The sequence below is a fragment of the Neoarius graeffei genome, chromosome 7 (assembly GCF_027579695.1).
Source record: "Neoarius graeffei isolate fNeoGra1 chromosome 7, fNeoGra1.pri, whole genome shotgun sequence".
Taxonomy (NCBI): Eukaryota; Metazoa; Chordata; class Actinopteri; order Siluriformes; family Ariidae; genus Neoarius; species Neoarius graeffei.
The window spans coordinates 99,356,610-99,381,889 of NC_083575.1; the positions used below are offsets into that span (position 1 = coordinate 99,356,610).

The window sequence follows — 25,280 nt, forward strand, 5'->3', positions numbered from 1 at the left end:
CGTTCCCTTTGAATAGTTTTAGACCAAACTTTGGAGCATCTTTAGTGGTTTTAGGAACAGCATTTTCTTTCATCATCTGTAATTCTTCCTCACTTCCGGTGACGAAGCGATCAGTCGCCATTTTGCCGAGTTGCTCGAGGTGATTATCGAGAAATAGCCTGAATCTCTCAACCAATCAGAACGCGATTTTCTATAATCACCTGCATATTTATAGTAAATAATCTTTATTAGTTAATATGTATTCAGAGAGAAACATGGCGTTGGATGAGTGGTAATCAGTCACTAAAAGGAAAAAAATAAGTGTACTGATGTACAAATAAGTGTAATTTTAAGTAGGAGCCTTAATATTATCCCATAGGGAAATTTAAATTAGAAAAATACACACGCTAATTCGGTTCATTATTATTATAGCCAGAGTTAGACTTGTATTATAGTGATCTTTCTGGATTCTGTATGAACATCACTAACATCTACTACACACTCTTATTCAGCTGTGTGTGTGTGTGTGTGTCTCTCGCTCACTGGATAAGCCCCGCCCCTGGTTCTGTGGCCTTACTGCAGTAAATGACAGTATGAGGATGTACAGTGTGTGTAAAGGTCTTTATTCTCAGATACAGAAGTATATACAGAGTTGCTTATATTACAGGTGCAGTTCAGTGGTGGGCGTGGCCATGAGTCTCAGGAAGCTCAGGAACCACCTCCCCTGTCTCCAGAATGGTGTCACCCTGTAAACACACAACACAATCAGCATGAAACAAGACACTTCATGGGAACACCTGGAATTATCCAACTGGCCAATCACGTGGCAGCAGATACAGGGACTCAAATAAAATCATCTTTTACCACAGTGAGCACAAATGCATTTCACAAAGCACAAGTAGAAGGCGTTTAGGCGACAAGAGCAGAACAACACATGGTGTCCTGCTCCTTTCCACAGTGCCGGGTCAGAACGGGGCATCAGCAGCACGAGTCCACAGACCCCCTGCCTCAGGGGCAGGTTTCCCAAAAGCATCGTAGCACGAAGATCATCGTTAAATGGTAGAGCGAGCAGTACACTGAACACACTCTCTCCTAACGCTAAGATGGTCTTAGCGTTAAGAGGCTTTTGGGAAACCCATCACAGACTGGTGGTGTTGCTGGAATGACGTGAGGAATGTTCCCTTTCACACACTGAGCAGTGTTTAGATGTTCCAGTCTCTCAGAATGTTGCTGCCACATCACAAAGTCTCATCTCTCATCTCATTATCTGTAGCCGCTTTATCCTGTTCTACAGGGTCGCAGGCGAGCTGGATCCTATCCCAGCTGACTACGGGCAAAAGGCGGGGTTCACCCTGGACAAGTCGCCAGGTCATCACAGGGCTGCACATAGACACAGACAACCATTCACACTCACATTCACACCTACGCTCAATTTAGAGTCGCCAGTTAACCTAACCTGCATGTCTTTGGACTGTGGGGGAAACCGGAGCACCCGGAGGAAACCCACGCGGACACGGGGAGAACATGCAAACTCCACACAGAAAGGCCCTCGCCGGCCACGGGGCTCGAACCCGGACCTTCTTGCTGTGAGGTGACAGCGCTAACCACTACATCACCGTGCCGCCCACATCACAAAGTGCTTTCTTTAAATGACAATGAGTTCAGGGTTCTTCAGTCTCCAGGCCTGAACCCACCAGAGCAGGTTGGAGGTGTGGGAGAACATGAACGTACAGCTGACAAATCAGGACAAGGAGCAGAATCTCAGAGGAGAGAATCCAACACCTTGTGGACTCCGTGCCATGGAGAATGAAAGCTGTTCCACTCAGTATCAGTGTCATGTTCCTAATAAAATGGCCTGTGGATGTACTTTTGTACAAGTAAATACATAGTGAATAAACATTATATATACACACACACACACACACACACACACACACACAGTTATCTTCTCTCCAAACATTCGGCACTGCATTTCCTGCTCTCACGTGCAAGTGACGCGTGAGGACGTCAAACCCGGAAGTGAGCGCTGCCGGTTCACTGAATGAATTTTTTAGCCTTTAACCATTTCATCATGTTTGCAGCTCAGACTGTGGACACGGACACACAGAGACACACGGCCTGATGTCTGCTGCAGCATCATAAATCACATCTATAGTTTATAGGAGTTTATACATTTTAACATTTTTATAAATATATTCCTGCAGTGTGGTGTGTCCTGGTTAAAAGTAATCAGATAATCAACACACGCGTCTCCTGGTGTGTAAAAGGAGAGCGCGGAGACTTGGGACACTCTGCATTCTCATAAATAAAGTTCACCCAATCAGGGTTTAGATTCCATCAGAAGTTAGATGTTACAGTAACCTACTTCCTCTGGAGCCGAAGCTGGACACTGCAGTAAGGTTAATAATAATAATAATAATAATAATAATAATAATAAACAACTTTACTAGGCACAAAATTTCAAAAGCTGACATTTACATAAGTGCATAACAAATATAAACGAATGGCAAATATATAACAGCAAATAGAATAAAGATATAATAATGTGGCTAAAAATACTAAAACTGTCATGATTTGTATTGACAATTGAAACGTTAAGAAACAGTGTGAAAATTATAATAACTTAAGAGGTTTGAGAGAACAATTTAGAGTTAATCTAGAACAAGTTTAGTTCCATACATAACCAATAGTTTGAGCAAAATGATTTAACACACAGTTTTTAACTATAGAATGCAGCCTGTTGAACAGTTTAGCGGCAGAATATTTGAAGGTTCTATAACCAGACTGGGATGATATTTTGACCATGTGAACATTAGATTTGTTTCTTGTGTTGTGCTTATGTTCTTCAGAATTACAGGTAAACGTTCCTGAGGTATGACAGAAAAAGTCCTTTCAAGCATTTGAATACAAATAGGCAACGATCAGTTAAAGGGATCGAACCCAACTCTCTAAACTAGTTTTCAGATCGTTCTTCTCTGGTCTTCTTTTGTAGAATAATACAGGCTCCTCTCTTCTACATCCTCAGTAATCTGTCGAGGCTTGTCTTGTCTTGTCAGCATTAGACCAGACCACATCACAGTATTCATAAAGAAGCCGAACCCAAGAGCCGTGAAGATATTTGCATGTGTCCACAGTAAGATACTTTCTAATTCTTCTCAAAAGGTTTAATCTTTTAGCTACTTTTCCAGACAGATCGTCAATATGATTACGTCAGGTCATGGTAGGATCAAAGGTCAGACCTAGGTACTTGAAGGAACCTGTAACTTCTGGGTCAGTTCCTGCGAATGACAATACTGGCTTTGGAGAGCTTTTAAGTCGGTGGTTAGAACCAAAAACATGACTTTTGTTTTGGTACAATTTACGATTAGCTCATTAAGAGAAAACCAGTTATTGAGGGCATTAAGATTTTCCTCGTGAAGTAGCTCTATAGAATGGACGTCCGTACCAGCAAAGAACAGGACTGTATCGTCTGTGTAGAGAACAACCTTGCAATGATTAATTGATTTTGGGAGGTCATTGATTAACACAATAAAAAGAAGAGGTCCTAGGATCGAACCTTGAGGTACTCCAAGGGATAGTTCCATCAAATCTGAAGAGGTAACGTTCACAGTGACTGACCAGTCCAATGCTTGACCACGAACACCAACAGTAGTGTGTTTATTAAGCAAGATGTTTGTAGCAGCGGGGGCGTGGTCAAGCATCGGTCTGTGACCGGAGGGCGGAGTCAGGGAAGGTAAGTGGCAGAATCACTGCACCTGATGTTTATTAACGTGCGTTTGTGTCTCTTCCCCAGTGACCACGCCCTATTTAAAGAGAGAGAGAGCAGAGGAGGAGAGCTCTCTCCCCAACCAGACGACTCGTGTGTGTGTGTGTGTGTGTGTGTGGCTGGAGAGCATTGCAACTGAAAAGTGCAAAATAGAAGAAGGCCCGCCGTCCTTCTGTGCTCCTCCCACTCATACGAACTGTCACAATGTTACAGTTAATCATGTTAAACACCTGACTTAGAGCTAAGAATACAGCGCCAGTCAGAAATCCTTTATCAATGTTCATTAATAATAACTCAGAGACATCCAGGAGAACCGTGCAGGTAGAATGGCCAGGTCAAAAACCGGATTGATACGGTGAGAGTAGTTTGTTGGTTGTTAGGTGTTCATGAAGTTGTTGATGTACAACGTGTTAAAACATTTTCATGACAGCTGGCAAAACAAATTGGCCAGAAATTACTGGGATCAGAATGTAATCCAGTCTTATGTGATGGTGTGACAGCTGTTGGTTTCCAGGACAATGGTATTTGACCAGTGTGCAAGGAAAGTTTTTTTTTTTTTTAATCTTTTTAGCTTTGCCACAGTGAAATATATACGTACATACAGTGTCTTGCAAAAGTATTCACCCCCTTGGTGTTTGTCCTGTTTTGTCGCATTACAAGCTGGAATTAAAATGGATTTTTGGAGGGTTAGCACCAATTGATTCACACAACATGCCGACCACTTTAAAGGGGCAAATTGTTGTTTTATTGTGACACAAACAATAATTAAGATGAAAAATCAGACATCTGGATTGTGCATAAGTATTCACCCCCTTTCGTATAAAACCCCTAAATAAGAGCTGCTCCAAACAATTCACTTCATGAGTCACAATTATTTGATTAAGATCCACTTGTGTGCAATCAAAGGCTATGTTCACACTGCAGGCTGAAGTGACTCAAATCCGATCTTTTCGCCCATATGTGACCTGTATCCGATCTTTTATTGACAATATGAACGACACAGATCCGATTTTTTCAAATCCGACCCAGGCCGTTTGGATATGTGGTCCTAATTCCGATTCCTATCCGCTCTTTTCATATGCGACTTCAGTCTGAACCGCCAGGTCGCATTCATCCGACTTACACGTCATCAACAAGCCACAAACATCACTATTCTGCGCTGAAGTAGGCGGCGGGTCTCTCAAAAAAAGTTACAACAACATGGCGCATAATCACGGGCGCAGATAGAGGGTGGGACTCGTCCCACCCAGATTTAAATTCACTTCGTTCGGTCCCTCCCCACTTTGCATAAGGCAAACCTCACAGAAAAATCAAAAGACTAATTACCATTCGGTTTATTGAGGTGCACAGCAGTGTATACATAGTTGCAACAATTCACATAAAACAAAGACTGATATTCGGTTGTTTGAGCTGCGCAGACTGTACAGGTTGCGAGCTCGAGCTTGGTTGCTATAGTAACCCACAACAAGTTTGACAGGCATATCGGGGTTGGGGTTGGTTTGCTGGCAGCTTTGTCCCCCCCAGTTTTTTGTCCCCCCCAGTTCCAAAAACGTATCTGCGCCCCTGCGCATGACATCAATGCGAGGGACGCTTCGGGCTGTGAAGGTTCTGAATCTTCTCAATGGAAGGACGCAGAGGTTAGGGAGCTGATTTCCATTTGGGGGGATGCAGCTATTCAAGCTAGATTGGATGGGTCATACCGCAACCGGGCGGTTTTACTTCCGTAAACACTGGCCATGCTCACTGCGTGTGACGTCGTCGTATCCTGCAATGCGCATGCGGAACACTTTTAGGTCGCTTTTCGTTCATACTGAGGATCACATACAAGTCGCATATATTTGTTAATGTGAACGACCTCACAAAAAAATCGGAATTGAGCATTAAGCCTTGCAGTGTGAACGTAGCGAAAGTGTCACATGATCTGTCACAAGATGTCTGTATAAATCAGCCCGTTCTGGAAGGACCCTGACTCTGCAACACTACTAAGCAAGCAACATAAGAACCAAGGAGCCTCCAAACAGGTCAGCGACAAAGTTGTGGAGAAGTATACGGGTCTGTCTCAGAAACTGGGTACTGTGGGGGGATCCCACTAAATATACTCGGTCAATAAACTATACGGTTTTGAATGGTGATGTTGGCTTTAATTTGAAATAAAATGATGAATGAAATAATACAGATAAAACTAAATCTTTGATGTGAATACTCTTCAGAATTTGGCAAAAATTCTGCAAATTTGTGGAAAAATGGCGGCTTGATCTGGGACATGATAAATGGTTGACTACATCGCATTCCCTTAAAAAGGTTGTAGTCCACTGAAAAGTCTACAGTTATCACTAATTGTATTTTAAGTTGTAACTTTATACACCTAAGGATTGGTGCGCTCACAGAATAATCAGGGCTCAACATTAGCACTTGCCCGATGGCCCGGTGGTGTTTTTTACGTCTTTCGGGCCACTAAATTTGGCCAAACAGTGGCCCGGGCAGGCCAGTACGTTTTCGATACAAATTAACAAATTTTATTACTCATATTTTACCCAGAATTGTGAAGAAATTGTTCGTAAAATGCACCTTTTCGATACGAGGTCCAACATCTTTGTTTTTGTCATCTTCCGCGCCGCGGCAGGAGTGTGCCGTCTTTGTGCATCTTCGGAGATGTTCGGCTTCATTTTGAACTCGGCAGCCAATCAGAGCGCGCGACATCACACTCGGTTTACAACTCGCCAAATCGTAAAACAGCATTTCACCACACGCACGCTTTAACTTCAGACGGTGTAAAATCGTTCAGACTTTGTATATTAATATCAAAATTTCAGGATACACTGCCAAGAAATATGGCTACACGTGCATCAACTTTTAGTGATTCAAGAATGAAGTATAAATGTTCGTTGCTATGACTGAAATAGAACAGATAAAATAATGTGGTAAATTAGATCTGATCCCACATACTATATTATTCAAATATCCAAAGATGATGAAATCTATCAAAATAGCCAAACTAGGTCTACATTAGTTCATTACAACAATAATAACTATTCTGACCCTCTCTGGTACAACCAGACCATGCTAAACCCAGTATACCCCCAGTTGCTAGGGTATCTGCTGTTGCCATGGCAACGGTTTATGCAAACGAGATGAATTTGCAAAAATTTACTACTACGGTAGTTCCCCCAAGGACATATCCTGAAAATTTGGTGTTTATATCTTGTCTTATTAAAAAAAACCCCAAACATTTCACCCCTTTTTGGCTCACCTGAGCATACCTGTTAATTAGCTGATTAACAGGTAATTAGGGTTATAAATCACCCCCGAGCAGGTAAGGCTTTGCAAAAATCTCACTAGATTATTCCCCAAAGTCCACCCTTTCAGGAAATGTATGGTTTGTCAGTGATTCTCATGATATTTTATTAATTAAGAAATAAAACTTCATGGGCAATAAAAATGCCCATTTAAATCCAGCATGATGAGGGTTAGTATGCCACCCTCACCTTTCATCCAGACTTGGGACTGGCCTGTGTGTGTCTTGGGGCTATTATATAAAGGTGTATATATAAAAAGTTAATTGTACCTCTATTTCTATAAGAATATCTACAGTGGTGAGAATTCAATATCTACAATGTTGAGAATATATGAGCCAAAGTTGAAACCATGACAAAAAAGGAAAATATGTCTCCATCACACAGGGTGGGTTACAGGCAAAGCTTATTCTATAAACAAGTTAGTTGCATGGTGAGGCAAAACTTAGCTTATTCTAAAACTTATACAAACAATTGTTAATGTAAAACAGTAATCAACAGCATGTGTTAAACGAACAGAGAACAAGAACAAAGGAAATATTTAAATGTAACTAAGAAATTGATAGAACAAGAAATGCAAACAATAAAATATCAATGTGAACAAACAATAAAGATATAATAATGTTAGCAAAATATGAAATACTTATTTTCATTAATTTCACCTTAAAATGCACCAGAATGCACGAATATGAATTGAAAAATCAAAATTTTCCGGGGGAGGGCCCCCAGGGCCCCCTCTTTGTGCAAGCATCTGTGGTGCTTGCAGCGGCTGCCTGCGGCAGCTGTGGTTCGGGTACCGGACGCATTCGGGCAACCACATTTTCCATTTGGGCCAGTAACTTTTCAATTCCACTGGCCCAATGGGCCTCCAGTGGTAAATGCTTAATGTCTAGGCCTGATAATCATAACTGTAATAAAACATCATGCAAAATATTTGATCACCGTTGTAACTCCATTTTCCGCAAACCCAAAACCAATACGATCGTGTGTTTTGATCTAAACGGAAAGCCTCAGGGTCGAGGTCACGACCTCACCAAAAGTAGGAACTTAAAATCACTACGCCATATAAACATTTAGTTATAAATCTGTGATTTTGTTTTTTAAAGCGAAAGCTGAAAGTTAGGTATAGAATATGTTTCTTACAGAATATGTTACGATGGTAGCTGGTCTTGTATGAATTTCTGAGCTATAAAATGAGTTGTGGTCTATTTTTTACCGTAGCGTGTTATTTGTGTGCGGGGAAGGACACACATTAACAATCTGCATGTGTAGAATGGAATTTTCCATTCCAACAGTTAGAAGTTGATCGTGCTTCCATTTGTGGTCTCTCTGTTACGCGGGTGATCTGTTCGGACGTTATCGCTGAAAAGGTGAGTTTTGACAGTTTTATTTTGTTTAGTCTTGCAGTATAAGGCAATAGAATGTTTCTTTTTCATCTTACTTTCATATTTCGTAGAGTTTGCATATTTTTGGCCAATATTTTGCAACCATGGTCAATTTAGATCAAACTTTTGATAGACTCTACAGCCAGTCATTTTGCCCCGCCCCCGCCTCGCGCTCCGTCCGGTGCGGTAGTGATGTCCCGTTGCTCGCGCGCCGCAGCAGAGACCCGCGCGACCTTCAGCCGGTACAGTCGCTGTTCTTTTACCACCGCCGTTATTCTCATCTTTCCGGTGTGTTCTTGATTTTTCCATTGTGTCCTATTTCGCCATATCAAATACCCAAACTGTATCATATTATTCATATTTAAGTGAATAATCAATTCAGCCATCATAACTTGGCATTTTTAACCCAAGCAATCAAAAAGAGGAAATTTATTCAATATTTTCACTCATCTGTGAAGGAGGGGCTTTAATTCTTCATGATGGAGTTATTTTATATGTAAATCAATTTTACAAAAGCATTTGAATTGTAATTAATTTTCCACAGTGGAGGCCAGAAAAAGCAAGATGCTCTCTTTCTTCTTATTAAACACGACAAAAGAAACATTGAGTGTTAGGTAAATGCAAAAAAAAAAAAAATTTAATTAAATTTATTTTTTGACCATAATGTCCCAAATGAGAGACCAGTTTCCGAGACAGACCCATAGATCAGGGTTGGGTTATAAAAAATATCCCAAACTTTGAATATCCCAGGGAGCTCCATTAAATCCATTATAGCAAAATGGAAGGAATGGGGCACCACTACAAACCTGACAACAGAAGGCCCCGCCCACCAAAACTCACAGACCAGGCAAGGAGGGCATTAATCAGAGATGCAACAAAGACACCAAAGATAACGCTGAAGGAGCTGCAGAGATCCACAGTGGAGATGGGAGTATCTGTCCATAGGACCACTTTAAGCTGAACACTCCACAGAGTGGGCGGGGCTTTATGGAAGAGTGGCCAGAAAAAAGCCATTGCTTAAGAAAACAAATTTGGAGTTTGCCCAACAGCATGTGGCAGACTCCCCAAACACATGGAAGAAGATTCTCTGGTCAAATGAGACTAAAATTGAACTTTTTGGCCATCATGGGAAACGCCATGTGTGGCGCAAACCCAACACCTTGAGAACACCATTCCTACAGTGAAGCATGGTGGTGGCAGCATCATGCTGTGGGGATGTTTTTCATCTGCAGGGACAGGAAAGCTGGTCAGGACTGAAGGAAAGATGGATGGCACTAAATACAGGGCAATTCTGGAGGAAAACCTGTTTGAGTCGGCCAGAGGTTTGAGACTGGGACGAAGGTTCATGTTCCAGCAGGACAATGACCCTAAACATACTGCTAAAGCTACACTGGAGTGGTTTAAAGGGAAACATTTAAATATCTTGCAATGGCCTAGTCAAAGCCCAGACCTCAATCCAATTGAGAATCTGTGGCATAACTTGAAGATTGATGTACACCAACGCAACCCATCTAACTTGAAGGAGTTGGAGCAGTTTTGCCTTGAGGAATGGGCAAAAATCCCTGGGGCTAGATGTGCTAAGCTAATAGAGACACACCCCAAGAGACTTGCAGCTGGAATTGCAGCAAAAGGTGGCTCTACAAAAGTATTGAGGGGGGAATACTTATGCACACTCCAAATGTCTGTTTTTTCATCTTATTGTTTGTCACAACAATTTTCACGTTTAAAGTGGTTGGCGTGTTGTGTAAATCAACTGGTGCTAACCCTCCAAAATCCATTTTAATTCCAGCTTGTAAGGCAACAAAAACAGGACAAACACCAAGGGGGATGAATACTTTTGCAAGACACTATCCACACACAAAATGTGTGTGTATTTTTATATAATATATTTTATATAGCGGTATGGTGGTGTAGTGGTTAGCGCTGTCGCCTCACAGCAAGAAGGTCCTGGGTTCGAGCCCCGGGGCCGGCGAGGGCCTTTCTGTGTGGAGTTTGCATGTTCTCCCCGTGTCCGCGTGGGTTTCCTCCGGGTGCTCCGGTTTCCCCCACAGTCCAAAGACATGCAGGTTAGGTTAACTGGTGACTCTAAATTGAGCGTAGGTGTGAATGTGAGTGTGAATGGTTGTCTGTGTCTATGTGTCAGCCCTGTGATGACCTGGCGACTTGTCCAGGGTGTACCCCGCCTTTCACCCGTAGTCAGCTGGGATAGGATCCAGCTCGCCTGCGACCCTGTCCTCACTGCGGTTGGTTCGGAAATCGCTCGAATCCATCGTTTAAAGGTGAAGTTTGATAAGGAAAAGCACTTGAGAAGAACTGAAGACCTGACTGTTGAATCTGAGCTGAAGCAGTCTCGCCCAGATGAACACTACAACGCATGCATAAGCCCCTCCTACTGGATACTGATTGTGTTTAGACGGTAAGCAGGAACAAGATGTTCCAGAACAAGTTGCACCACCTCATAAAGTGGAGCGAGTTGTGCCCACTGGTGTCGGGTTGTTCCAGAACAAATCGTCTTTAGACGGGAAGTGGTTCCAGGGTGTGTGTGTGTGTGTGAGAAAGCAGCTTCACTGTACTTACCGGAAACAGTCTGGGCTTCAGCTCCACCACACTGTACGGTTTTTTCTGTAACACACACACACACACACACACACACACACACACACACACACACACAGTTCTGTTGAGCACCACAGGGGAGAGTTGCATACACACTCCCACATGTTTACGATGTTTTGATGAATTTATTGATTGATGTGGGGAGTATGAGGCTATAATGCTGTGTTCTCGTCTCTGTAATGAGATGATGGTTTATACTCACACTGAGGTGATATTTCACATAGTAGTGAACGACCCAGGCTGGAATGAGGACACGGGTCAGAACAAACGCACCCACGTTATATGCCTTAAATGCCTGCACACACACACAATCATAAAAACACAGTTACATGGGGAATATAAAGAACCTGTGTGTGTGTGTGTGTGTTTTCACTGTGGTGGTTTATTAAGAGACTTTTTCATCTTTAAATCAGAAACTTACAGCATTCTGTAGACTGAGCGCTGATTTACAGTCACAATGTGTTTGGTTTCCTCCAGAACCCCTGGACTGTGTTTGGATTTTTATTGAAAATGCTTCCATTTTGCATTCTTTTCTAATTTTATACAACAATTTTCATTTCGTTCCATTACAGGTGTTTAGCAGATGCTCTCATCCAAACCTTCTGTACAAAGCAGTTCACAATATCACTCATTTACTCACGTTAAAGATCTGTAAATACTGCACAATCTTCTACATTAAATATTCAGGATATTGAACATTTACCTATATAGAGCAGCGGCTACAATTATTGACAGTCCATAATTATCAACACCTTTTTAGATTTACCAATAAAAAAATTTTTTTTAAAAATCTTGCAAAGGGTGAGTTTCAGTTTCAACAGTCATTATTGGTTAATTAATCAACCGGAAGACTCCTCTTGCCATTTGATCTTGTCGTCTGATGTCACAGCTCATTACTGGAGATGGAATTTTTTTTAGCACGATCAGCAATTTGAGGAAAACCCAGACATTATCATCGCAGGTGAGCGTGGTGGAAAGATCATGGACATGTTTTACTGGTCAATTTCACCGATATTTCATGATCTCCTCGTCAAAACCTACTTTGTTTCTTACTCTTTCATTTGACAGTCGCCATTTTGTATCTAAATGTGTGTTTGAGAAGTCACGTGAGGTGTCGATAATAGTGATCACTTTCACCGGTGTCCACCATTATCAACACCCTGTGGAATTATGGGACATTTACGACTGTTATGGATCGATCTTTGCATAACATTGTTGAAGTAGATGAAGTACTTTAAAAAAAAAAAAAAGTACCGAGTTATAATTTTCTGATTTATAACAGAATGGAATGATTATAGAATATTTGGAATCTGATTGCAATAAATAGAATTATATGCTAGCAATTTAATTCTGGTCTAAAAAAAAATTACATGCTTGAAATATTCAGATTTTTCGATTCCATTCAGAATTTTTTTTGCAGTTTGTTGTAAATATCTACCACATATTACAAGAGCAGGAGACACTTTATATTTTGGTTTGAGGAATGACATGTGACCTTTGACCTGGATGTTCATGCGATGACAAGGTCAATTGCCTGTTGATATTTACTGGTAAACTACAAAAGTAGAAATTAATACAAACAACAAAGAATGATTAACAAAATGTGATCTACGAAAATCACTGATTCTTGAGAGTCGGGACAAAACACTTTCTGAAAAACTTTTTTGAAAATTTATACTATATTGATTAGAGTTATATGTTCATGTAGATAAAGAGCTGTGCTATTTAACCATGTAAAGGTGCAGGCTGGAGGTTAAAAAACCTTTTTAACAAATTCACATGTTCACCTTAAAAACTTGATTTGTGTCAACTCCGTCAGACACACTAAAAGTATATAATTATAATTATAATAGCCCAACAAGAATTTTAAGTTGTGATGTTGTAATAGTGTTCAGTTACTCTGACAAGCAATAAAATATAATATATAAACTAAAGGCTTAATTTCACACTCTTATGAATACACAGATTTCTAAAATTTTGCATTTTCAAACTTTATCTTTTATTTTGCCACTAAAGAAAAAGAATCCTTACACGAATAAGACACAAGATGATGTAGATCTGATGATCCTTTATTACTTAAACAACAAAAACTGAAGGAATTTGTTTTTTCCCAAAAAAAATTATAAAAACCTACATCTGACAGTGCTGATGAAGATCTGACGGAGTTGACAAAACTGTATTTGCATTTCTGATTAATCCACACATGCTTTTTTTAAACAGATGGAACTGACAGTAGATTAAGAAATAACTCCTTGTCTTATACTGAACATATTTTTAATTCAACTGTAATAAACAAACTCAAATACACCATTTCAAACTTTCAAAATAAGTGAAGAAATGTAATTAAGCTCATAACAATCAGCCATAGGTGTTGCTGCAAAACATGGCATGCTTCAAAACTAGGAAAAAGAAGAGAACAGGAACACAGGTGTTGAGGAAGTGCTTACAATGAAAAAAAAAAAAAAAACGCAGTATGCTTTAGAGCATGAATGCAGTCACACAAGGCACTTACGCCTTGAGCAGCAGGCGTCGGACATGCTCACGCTCTATGAAGTCCATCACATCAGGGGCAATACTGTAGATTTCTCGTGTTCTTGATTGGACTGGTGATGCATTTCCCATTAGTTCCATTATGATGTCTTGAACTGGGCAAAAACAGACATCCTTCTTGCCACACTTGGGCTTAACCTTTGCTGTTGGACCATAGGGATGCAGAAATTCCACTTTCACATCTTGATGATCAGCATCCACAGCAATGGTCTTTACTAGCCACCAGTGGTCATCATACACTACTGCTAACCAGTCCCCATTGTTAAGGCTGCTAACAGTTGTTACTGTCACAGTACCTTCAGGACCTTTCAATGGTTCCTCATCCAACTCTTCCATTTCATTTTCCATCTCCTCCCACAATATCTCTAAAGGTCCTTTCTTTCTTGCCCTCCGGGTATCACTCTGCTGTTCATCTGGGCCCTGAAAATAGAAGGTACCTGGGCAGAAGCACTGGCAATCCAACATCCTGCTACAAAAGCACGATAGTTGTCTGTGGTGGATCCTGTTTTCATGTGCGATGACCTGGTGTATTTGTCTTGTTGACGAAACCGGTCTGAGAGGATCCATGAGAAGTGTATCATGTCTTTCCATGTCTTCTTCTACACTGTGGTGCAGCTGAATGCCCTTCAGACTGTTTGAGACCTTCTCAAAGAATGTGTGTCCATCTGTCACATCATTTCCTCTCAGCACCAGGTTGTCATGTCAGCTGTTCTTTTTACTGTACTGCCAATACCGTCTGGTGCACCTTTACCATGGGAAGTGGGGAAGAAGTTCCACGTTGCTTTTTCAAACCCTAGTGTAGGTGGAATAACAGACAAAAGAAAAAAATTCTGTCCGAGTCAAAGAGACAGGATGCTGTGGCATTCTGGACACATAGCCTATGGATCCTATCTTAATATAATCAAGACAAAATTACCACAGGTGCACTTTTGGTCCGATGGTCCAAGTAAACTGGATTTGAAAAGGCAACATTGAACTTCTTCCCCGCTCTATAGAGATCTTGCAGTCACGTGACCGGAAAGTACACAACCGCCATCGTGTCGGTCAAAAACACCGCTGAATACTGCTGCACTCGTGTACAGAATGGATCAATTTCAACCGACGGACTACACGGCTCATTTTTCTAATGAACAGATAACTAGATATATGTCTAAAATAAACGATCTACAGATTTGTGACCCTTATGGCTTACCGGACGGAGTTTTCACGACCGGATTTTGAACTGCCAGCGGAATACCCGGACGTGTATGATTACCTCATCAACTTTCCCTCGCTGTTCAGTGGTGAAGCGCTGCGTGCTTATAAATCTCTGGACAGTTATCTCTACAGAAATTCAGGATTTGTCAGCGACTCAGATGTGGCATCTTGTAGGCAAGAAAATGATCCTCACTGGATGGGTAAGTCACTTAAGTATTGAGTATAGCACTGACCAGCCAATTATAGAATACAATAAGGTAATTCCAAATCGTCCGTGTTGTTTACATGGATCTGGCGTTGGAGAGGTAGAGGCTTGGCAGTGGAGGTTTGAGTAGCTGTTTTCTGAACTTAGTCAACAGGCCGGCTCTGCCTGCAGCCTCGCTTTTGCTTCAGCTCCCGGCACCGCCTCCTTCGCTTTGCTTCCGATAACAATCCACGGAGACCCCGCTGGTCTCGCAATCTGGTCTCGTCCGGAATGTTTTTTTTTTTTCTCGTCCGGAATGTTGTGCATGCGATGGAAATCGCTACAAACCGTCATTTTCTGCTGGAAACCAATGTCCAGTAAGTCCATACGGTTGTAGTGGATATTGAAGTCCGGTACAGACGAACAACACGCAAAAATACACACAAAAAAACATAAAAAACGTGCACAGGTAGGGAGACCTTGTAGCCGCAGCCGTTGTAGTAGAATTGTATATAGTAGGGTTTTCCAGAAGAAAAGGTAGAAGTAAAAGCAGAAGTAGAACCAGAAGTAGAAGGCGGAATATGGCGTTTGACCGACACGATGGCGTCTGTCACAATCTGGATCGGCTGTGACATCACATGCAAGCTCTCTATAAGAAGCCAGTGTGTATATTTTCAATAGTGAAAACTACAGACTGCACCTTTATGATTTTTATGATCAATCAATCATGTAGACAAGTGCTATATAGAACACGTGCTGGAAAGTTATTCAATAATAAGCTGATAAAATTATGCAATAAGTACTCTACAAATTATAAGCATATTGTAAAATAATGTAATTGCATGCTGTATATGTACGATTGTGCAGATAAAACCCTAAAATAACATTCTATTCCTTTACTATGTTCAAAAATAGTATAATATTAGCACATTAAGTGGTTATTGGTGGATTTGTCAACTCCGTCAATCATAAAATCTGACGGAGTTGACACTGACGGAGTTGACAAAATGGCCTGTTTTTTCCCTCTGTAGAAAAAAAAAATCACTGCAGCTAGCTAGTTTTTTGGCTATTGCTAACTGTCTCCATAATCCCAATAAAATACTTCATTGAATCCACTATGGTTTAATAAAATCAGGGTTTCCCATACATAGGCCGTTGTGTTGCGCAGCGCCACACAATGGATTCCTATCGCCACACAATCAGACTCGCGATTTTGGGAAAAAAAATAAAAATCTGTTGCGTATCGTTCCGTTCATTCATAGTGCTCTTTCTTTTCGTTCACGCGCACGCACCCACACACAGAGACGGAGAGGCGTGGCGTGTCCACAGGCCTGCCGGTGCGCATATACCCGGACTGCGAGTAGGCCTGTTGGCTAATTAAAAATAACGCAGCCTTCCCGATTCGCCTTCCGACCCCTTATTTTAAAAGGTAGCCTACGCCGTGCTCGTGATGAGCTTTATCATAGCCTTCTTGGCTTACAGGAAACGGACATCCCTGAGTCAGGCTGTAAACCAATTCTGATGCAGACAGCAGCAGCTTGACGTGAGGAACCGGCCTTATTGCATTATCCCGTTTATCCCGCTTCAGCAATCACTTCCCTTACGATAGGGCACTGGAGGTTTTTTCAGGAAGCCACGCAGAATTAAATGTTCTGATAGGGCATGCAGGCTTTGCACCAATTAGGGTAATGCTTTTCATTACTGTTAGTTGCCTTGGTGTTACCTTAAGTGGTTTCTTACATGTAATTATGATATTTTATTATTATTTTGTTATATTATATTTTATTTCATTTTAGTATTGGTTGAGGTAAGTGTTGAGTTCAATATTTAAAATTAAAACCTCCAGCTTGTTTTTTGCAATTTATTCCTTGAATGTCAACTAAAGAATGATTGAAAGATTGCCACCAAAAAGGCAAAAAACTAAGGTCAAAACCAGAGATGCACCGATTGACCGGCTGCTGATCGGAATCAGCCGATTTTCACGTGATCGGCCATGACCGGCGACCGGCCGGGCAAAATTAAAATATGCCGATTTTCTGCCGATCAAAACTTGTGTATCACATAGAGATGAAAGTGGAGATACTCGTAATTCACAACTAAAAAGACTGCAGCTCCACTGGCAGCTTGAACATGCTTTCTAGTGCGATTGTGTTGCGCTTATGCAGAACAGCGTCAGTCCTGCGCGCCGAACGAGCTCCGGCGCACGCCGTTAACAAAAAACATCTGTCTTTAAGTTTCACCTATTTATTTTTATTTATTTGTTAATTGTATATCCTTATATGGCAAGTGTATCACCTGTTTTCATTGAAAAAGACCAAACAAATACACATTTGTCAAATATGATATAATGGCATATGGCAGTATGACTGAAAATTATTTTTGTATGTTTTGTTACTGAATGTGGGAAGAAGAAAAGGGCTGTTCCATAAGGGTTAAGTTTTCAGACCTAAATATGAAAGTGTTCCAAAGCAATATATCCAAATATAGTGATTTTTTTTTGTGCCAGGTATTGGATGTGAAAAGAAGAAAATGTTTGTGGTTGTGTGAATTTCCCATTACAGGAATTAATACGTTAGCCCATTACCAAACATCTAGTTAGATTTGTACAAAGAGAGAGAGAAAAATGTCTTTTTGTTTGTTTTACAGCCTTGGTTGCACTTGATTCCATTGGAAATTACTCTACAAATACACATTTGACAAAGATGATAGAATGGCTATGGTATAAGTATGACTGGAAATTATTTTAGTATTTTGATACTGAATGAAGAAATGGGTTGCTCTATAAGGCAGAAGTTTTCAGATCTAAACAGGCTTATGAAAGTGTGTTCCATAGCAGTGGGCAAATAATATATGAGGGGGACGTTGTTTTTGTGCCAGATATTGGATGGGAAAAGAAAAAAATGTTTGTGTGAATTTCCTATTTCAGGAATTAATATGTTAATACCAAACATGAAGAAAGATTTTACAAAGAACAATGTCTTTTTGTTTTCAACCTTTGAGGTGTTGAAAATTTATTACTGAAAATCTGGCAGAATGTTCTATTAAAGATAAAAAGAAAATAGTCTGTGTGTGCTGTGAAGTGGTTTGAAAAAATGAAATCGGAATCGGCAGGTCACACTCCATGGGAAATCGGAATCGGCCCAAAAAATTGCAATCGGTGCATCTCTAGTAAAAACTAAACTTTAACTTCAATTTTGGTGAGTAATTTTCTTACATTTAAAAGACAGGTTTTCCACCAACATCAAGCCCAGCAAACTAATGGCCTGCGCTGTAATGTAAAGTTGGGTCGAGGAATGAAACCAGGCAGGGTTCTGGGAAAAATTGTTTTAGCTGTCTTCTCTTAAAGAACTTAAAAGAATTTAGATTGAACTGAATAATCTCAAATGCTTCTTGTAGCTTTAAAATAGTCCCAGCAGGTGACTCTGAAGAAAAATACCGTGTTTGAACACCGCCCGCTGTAAACACTTTGCATACACCCCAATGACCGACTCCACCGACCGCCACGACACCACCGCGCACGATTCCCTCATCAGCACAGTGGAGCACCACAACTTGCTACCTGGTCTGTGGGAAACACTGAATAAGTATCATAATTAGGGGCGGAGCTACAGGGGTGGCTGCGGGGGCACTAGCCTCCCCTGGAATCTGATTGGCTACCCCAGGTGCCCCCCCAGATGATTGACATGTTACGGCACCGCACGAGAAAAGCCAGTTGCATTGAAGTCTGTGACTGCTAGGTCCCTCCTGTACAGTAGATGGCGCAATGCAAGCTACCACAAGGCGTTGCAATCCAATTTACAATAGAAGACATGGGAAAGAAGAAGGAGGAACCATTGAACAGAAAAGGCAGCTGCTCCTCAGCCAGATGGATTTTAAGACTGACCTATATCGGTGAGTACACGACTGCAGTTTATCCCAAAATAAGTTCGCGAGTTCAATAAGATCAGTCAGTGGATCTTCTGGCCAATCGATTTTCGTTTCATAAATCAGAATGATTTGGCAATAGAAAAGGTGAAAACGCAGATGTAGTCAAAACTAGGTGTGTGATGTGAAGTGACCTTTAGCAGTATGAAGAATGTTCAGAATTAAGTAAATCATGGTGTATTTTGAAGACTAGACCCTCTTTTGAAGGAAGTACAGGGAGTGTGTTTATTACCGTGGCACTCAACCTTCTTGTTGTAAGTGCAAAAAACGCCCATTCTGCTACGGAAAGAGTGTACGGAGCACTGTGCTACTGCTAGAAGCTAGATGCCTTCTGCACGTTCTTAATAAACAGTGGCATCTTTTGCGTCATTTGTAGAGGCTAGCCGCAGATTACAGAGAGACGGTAGATATCTGTGTGATGATTTGGGTTCTTAGTTTATTGACTAAGTTGGACCTACTCGGCGTTGCTGGTATGGTAGCTTATGGTCACGCATTAAGGGGGTGTGGAGTTGGTGGACAGAAAAGATGTAGGCAGTGAGTGTAATGTTAACCCTTGTAATGTAATATCTATGCTGGACATGAAAATATTGCATTTTGTTTTCATAAGGGAAGTCATGCTAGGAGTAACAGACAGTTTTTTTCAGTTGAGATTTATTTATTTATTTTTTTGTGGAAAGTTGATGGTTTGATGGACTACTGGCCGTGTGAACAACTGACTATATGTACCTGTGTGTGTGAGTAACTGTGTGACTGACTCAGTGTGTCAGTAACTGAGTAACTGTGTGCATTAGTTCCAGTCAGTGGTGTCAGGGTGCTGGTAAATGCACCGTATTCATTTTGTACATTAATAAACTACAAATTACACTCAGAATGACATCTTCTGTGTGCTTAATACGCAGCTACTTAAACATGATTGTAAACTGAAAGTATTGTTTATAAGTTTATTTATTTAAGAAGGATCAGTGTGTAATTAACATGTAAATGCACTAGAAATAATCACTGACTAGTTTTCTTTCATCTGTCGTCCCTGGAATTTTAATGTTGAAAGAAAGAAAGGTGTGTATGTATATATAACAAAAAGACAAAAATAATTAGAAGTCATGACATGGGCAAGAACACAAGACAAGAACAGGTGCAACACCATGTAAGAATAAATAATAATAACAATAATGCATAATTTAAACACAAGATAAAAAACAGATATACAGCACACAATCACTAACATTAATCGTGAGTGCTCGTGCATGTGTGTGTGTGAAATAGTCCTGGCCACCCCCTTGCCCCCCCAAGGAAAAAAGTCTAGTTCCGCCACTGATCATAATGGAGAGATGGTGCTGACATGCTCCAGCTGTGACCATAGGAAAACTGACATCATTCATCTAAAATATCAAAAAAATTTCAAACATACCAGACCATATATGGTAATGATGCATTCACCACAGCCAGGAGAATGAAAAGGGACCCTCAGGGATATAGCTGACCGTGCTATTGCCCGATTTAATGAGGTTTAAGAAAAAATCTGACGGAGTTGACGGAAACAGAGGACACAACTTTGATAGGCAAATTTCTATGAAAATTATTTTAGATGTTGATGGCATGCATTGTTTTATACATTTATAACCTTTATCTTTGATTTGAGAAAAATGTTTTCACAATCGTAGAGGTTTTTAAAGTTTTTTGGTGCTGGTGAATATTGTGACCGCTTGCTGAGGACAAGAGAAATCACATGGGCTGTCTAACCACTGGTCATACATTTAAACAAATATCCCCCAAAAAATTAATTATCTATGCTAAAACATAACATCAGTATTCACAATTCCTTTAGATCTAACTTTGTGAGTATGCCAATCATTATTAATTTCTTTATGTTTTATATAAATAAGACTTGTCTATGTGGGACATGTTTTGTCCCGACTCTCAAGAATCACTGAAATACTTAAAGTGGAAGAAAACGATTTTCTGTCGCAGGTTAAACATCATCAGTTCATTTGTTTACAAACACTAGAATTACTTCCTCATTTCTGTAGCCTGGGCCCGCCCATCCTAAGCGTGACGCAACACGAGGGCCTGTTCCGAGCTTAGTCTGGCCAGGCAGGCTATCTACAGCATTTCCAAGCTCCCGAAAAATCGGGAACCAATCAACTTTGAGCATCTCCAACGGCCCTGGGTAGAGGCGTGTTCAAGGCAGTGACGTAGTAGAACTGCGACCGGAAGCCACAGATTGTTTACAGAATCTATGCCGGAAGCGCTTCATTCACATCACGAACATGGAGCAGCGGCAAGCCTTTAACACAGCGGTAGATGCTGTATTGAAAGCATTCAACGGGAAGTTCTCGTTGAAAACGGAGCAAAGAGCAGCCCTGGAGGTATTTATTGAAAGGAAGGACGTTTTCGCCTTGCTCCCGACCGGCTTCGGTAAGAGTTTAATCTACCAGTTAGCCCCGTCGCGTCACATACGTCAGAGGAAAGAGTGATGTGATTGGTTTAAGCTTCGTCACAGCCTTTTCTGGCTTCGACCAGTAGCAAACTGAGGCATTTCAGGGAGGCGGGTCAACCACGGGCTCTGGGAAACGGTTGGGCTTAATATCTTGGCCAGACCAATAGCTCAGAGAGCTTTGAAGTTGTGTTAGCCAGGCTATCATTTCTGTAAACACTGACATCCATATATTTATATAAAAGATATTTTGGACTAAATATAAAAGTCTATGTAAAACACATTTTAAACAAGAATTGTTTTGAAAACTTAATACCACATACAGATTATTTTTTAAAATAAATAATCATCTGGGTGTCGATAATTGTGGAGCGGTGTCACGTGATCTGATGCGCTCAGTAATCTGGAATCAGCTCGTTTCCCCCAGTGTGAGTTTGAGTCATTATTCATGCACAGTTTACATACGGGTTGTTTTACAATCAGGGTTCGCAAGCTAAACATCGCATTTAACACTTATTATCTTCAATATCAAAAGGCTTGACTAAATAAACTCTGTTGTTTATTGTAGCCCTGTGATAGCTCTATTTACCATGCAAAAAAAAATTGTGATAACGTTATTTTTGGTGAATGTATGGCAATGTGTGTCATATTTAGCAAAATTACTTGCGTCATTTAGAAAAAGTGCTTTTTTGACCACAAAAGGGATGCACTTACATCATTCTTTATACCATAAAACACATATTTGGTTCCATATCATTGGAAACATAGTTAAGTTTTAATGTTGAATGCCAGTAAGTTTTCAGACTATTTTGATCAAATTAGTCTGTAATTGTGTCAAAAAAAAGTCCTCTCCGAGACAGCTCATTTTTTCAATATAAAATAACATATCTAAAATGATTATTTTCATCCTAAAATGTGGTCAAGATATTGGGACATAAATATTAGAGACGACTAACACAAAGCTTACAGCCTTATATTTAAAAGCACTATGGAAGTAGCGGATTCTGAATTGTCAAAAAAAAAAAAAGTCCTCTCCGAGAATCACTTCATTTGTTTCTCCCAGCCCTGCTTAAAGCTACACTTCATCTTCTTTATCTTATAGCAGATTACACAAAACTACCATACACACACGTCAAAAACTTACCTGAAATCTGTTCTTTAACTCGTCCTTCACTTAAACACTGGTACAAGAACCAGTCTGAATTTTGGACCCCTGTGACACAAACTTTGTCCCCTGATTGTAAAGCAGCCCGTATGGAAAGTCTTTTCTACTTTGAAACGGCCAAAAGATCATTAAAGGAACAGTCCACCGTACTTCCATAATGAAATATGCTCTTATCTGAATTGAGACGAGCTGCTCCGTACCTCTCCGAGCTTTGCGCGACCTCCCAGTCAGTCAGACGCAGTCAGACGCGCCGTCACTCCTGTTAGCAATGTAGCTAGGCTCAGTATGGCCAATGGTATTTTTTGGGGCTGTAGTTAGATGCGACCAAACTCTTCCGCGTTTTTCCTGTTTACATAGGTTTATATGAGCAGTGATATGAAACAAGTTCAGTTACACAAATTGAAACGTAGCGATTTTCTATGCTATGGAAAGTGCGCACTATAATGAGAGGCGTACTAACACCTTCTGCACGCTTCGACAGCGCGTTGATACGGAGCTCAGATATCAATGCGCTGCTGAAGCGTGCAGAAGGTGTTAGTACGCCTCTCATTATAGTGCGCACTTTCCATAGCATAGAAAATCGCTACGTTTCAATTTGTGTAACTGAACTTGTTTCATATCACTGCTCATATAAACCTATGTAAACAGGAAAAACGCGGAAGAGTTTGGTCGCATCTAACTACAGCCCCAAAAAATACCATTGGCCATACTGAGCCTAGCTACATTGCTAACAGGAGTGACGGCGCGTCTGACTGCGTCTGACTGACTGGGAGGTCGCGCAAAGCTCGGAGAGGTACGGAGCAGCTCGTCTCAATTCAGATAAGAGCATATTTCATTATGGAAGTACGGCGGACTGTTCCTTTAAGGTGTCGATAATTGTAGCTGCTGCTCTATTTAAAAAATGTAATGAAAATATTGATGACAACATTGTGTTGATCGCAGGTTTCCAGTGAGTCTCAGACCCCGTCCACACGTAGCCGGGTTTCTGCTAAATCGAAGATATTTTTCTACGTTTTGGCCTGTCATCCACATGAAAACACATCAAAAACGAATATTTAAAAAAACTCCGGGCAAAGTGAAGATTTTTGAAAACTCCGTGTATGCCTTTTCGTGTGGACAGAGATAAGCGGAGTTTTGCGGTTTAGAACGTCACAATCTGCGCCAAAAAAACGACAACAAATCTGCCCTGACGACAAACGTGCGACGTTTGTTTACTGCAGAAGCCAGATTAAGCAGGAGAGTCACGGATCGGAGGAGCGCCTTGAAAGCGTTCATTATTGTGCAGGTGCCGTTCTGATGCGATTAGGGGGTCGGATTTGGGGAAATACCGCCATCTACAGGTTTGGAATGCTTATGGCTGTGATTGGAAACGCAGCTGCTCGGTTATGTGTGGAAGGGATTTTTTTCGCAGACGAGGTGGTGTGGAACTGTGGATAAAACATTTTTATAAACGGAGGGGGAAATGTTCGGTTTTAAAAATACCCGGCTACTTCATCCATCATTTTATAAACTTATTATATTTATGAGACGGTGTGACTCTCTCACACACACACACACACCCCTAATGTTAATATGAAGTGTTAATAATAATAATAATAATAATAATGATGATGATGATGATGATGCAGTGTGGTGAAGCACTCACGGAGGTCCTCCAGAGGCTCTGCGGCCGGGTGAAGGAGCTCCAGAAGGCCTGCACTCGGCTCTGAGCCGCGGCTCCGCTCGCCGCCTCCCGGGCGCTCAGCTCCTGATCCCGCAGCCAGCGGCGCCGCAGAGCCGATAACTGCTGCAGCCGCAGCTTCTCCTCCGCCGTGTAGCCCGACATCACTCTCTCTCTCTCTCTCTCTCTCTCTCCGGGGCGATTCACCTCACAGCAAAGACTCTCCACAGAGGACAACCATCCCACAATGCACCGCGCCACAACCCGGAAGTACTAACAGCGCCTTTCGGCAGGATTTTTTTTTCTTCTTTTTCCTTCAGCCAGTTGAGAACATTTTATTTCTTTTCCAGATATATTAATACCTTGAAAGGAATTGTTAAATAAATGGAAGGTCAAAATTTCCATTACTAAGATAAATAAAGAAGGTGCTGCAGGGTCACTCCGCTTTGCGCCTCTTGCTGTGTTAAACCTGCGCGAGTTTCACTGAGCCGCTGCAGCACGATACGGTTTAACAGCCTTAACCCTTTAATGCGCAACATGGGTCACAAGTGACCCGGCTGCATTTAATTTGCTTTTTATCTCTGCAATAAATTATTTTCATGACCCCACACTCCATGAATTCCTCAATTAACTTGTTTTTGTTCATTTCAAAACTTTTTTAAATTTATATCTCTAAACAATTTTAAATAAAAATACTTTTTTTGTCACTACCCCTCTAATGCACAACATGGGTCACAAGTGACCCGCATTCATTTTCTATGGAGTTTTGTTGAAGGTTTAGTGTTTCTTAGCTAGTTTTTTTTTTTTTATTAATTTTTCATTTAATTTACCAAGTTTCCATCACTTATTCAGTTTTTTTTTCAAACATTAATTATTCTTTTCATTAATTTATGGTTACCCATTGAATTATAACACTTTTTATGTAGCTATATTATATTTGCACACATGGGTCACAAATGACCCGCATTAATTTCCTATGTAAAAGAATCAGAATTTATTTGCAGTAATAGAATAAGAATCAGAACAAGAATAAGAATCAGAATTTATTTGCAGTAATATTTGAAATTAGTTTATTTCATCATTTAATATCAAAATTTATCATTACATATTCAGCTTTTAAAAAACAA

At 40.7% G+C, this 25,280-nt stretch overlaps 1 protein-coding gene across 1 annotated transcript; it reads right to left on the minus strand.

The window, feature by feature from the left end:
• Positions 1 to 581: 581 nt before the first annotated feature.
• On the minus strand, positions 582 to 24,422 carry ndufb6 (NADH:ubiquinone oxidoreductase subunit B). Its single transcript, XM_060926660.1, has 4 exons — positions 24,139 to 24,422; positions 11,242 to 11,334; positions 11,001 to 11,045; positions 582 to 725 (listed from the first exon to the last, which is right to left on the minus strand). Exons 1-4 carry the CDS (start codon positions 24,316 to 24,318, stop codon positions 654 to 656), a joined length of 390 nt encoding a protein of 129 aa, XP_060782643.1. The 5' UTR covers positions 24,319 to 24,422; the 3' UTR covers positions 582 to 653.
• Between the last annotated feature and the right edge of the window lie 858 nt (positions 24,423 to 25,280).

What these genes read in the sequence shown, in the direction of transcription:
- ndufb6 (XM_060926660.1), bottom strand. Translation starts at nt 24,318, where the DNA reads ATGTCGGGCTACACGGCGGAGGAGAAGCTGCGGCTGCAGCAGTTATCG. An exon ending in AGAGCCTCTGGAGGACCTCC is followed by an intron (nt 11,335 to 24,138) that starts GTGAGTGCTTCA and finishes GTGTGTGTGCAG; the next exon opens with GCATTTAAGGCATATAACGT. An exon ending in ATGTGAAATATCACCTCAGT is followed by an intron (nt 11,046 to 11,241) that starts GTGAGTATAAAC and finishes TGTGTGTTACAG; the next exon opens with AAAAAACCGTACAGTGTGGT.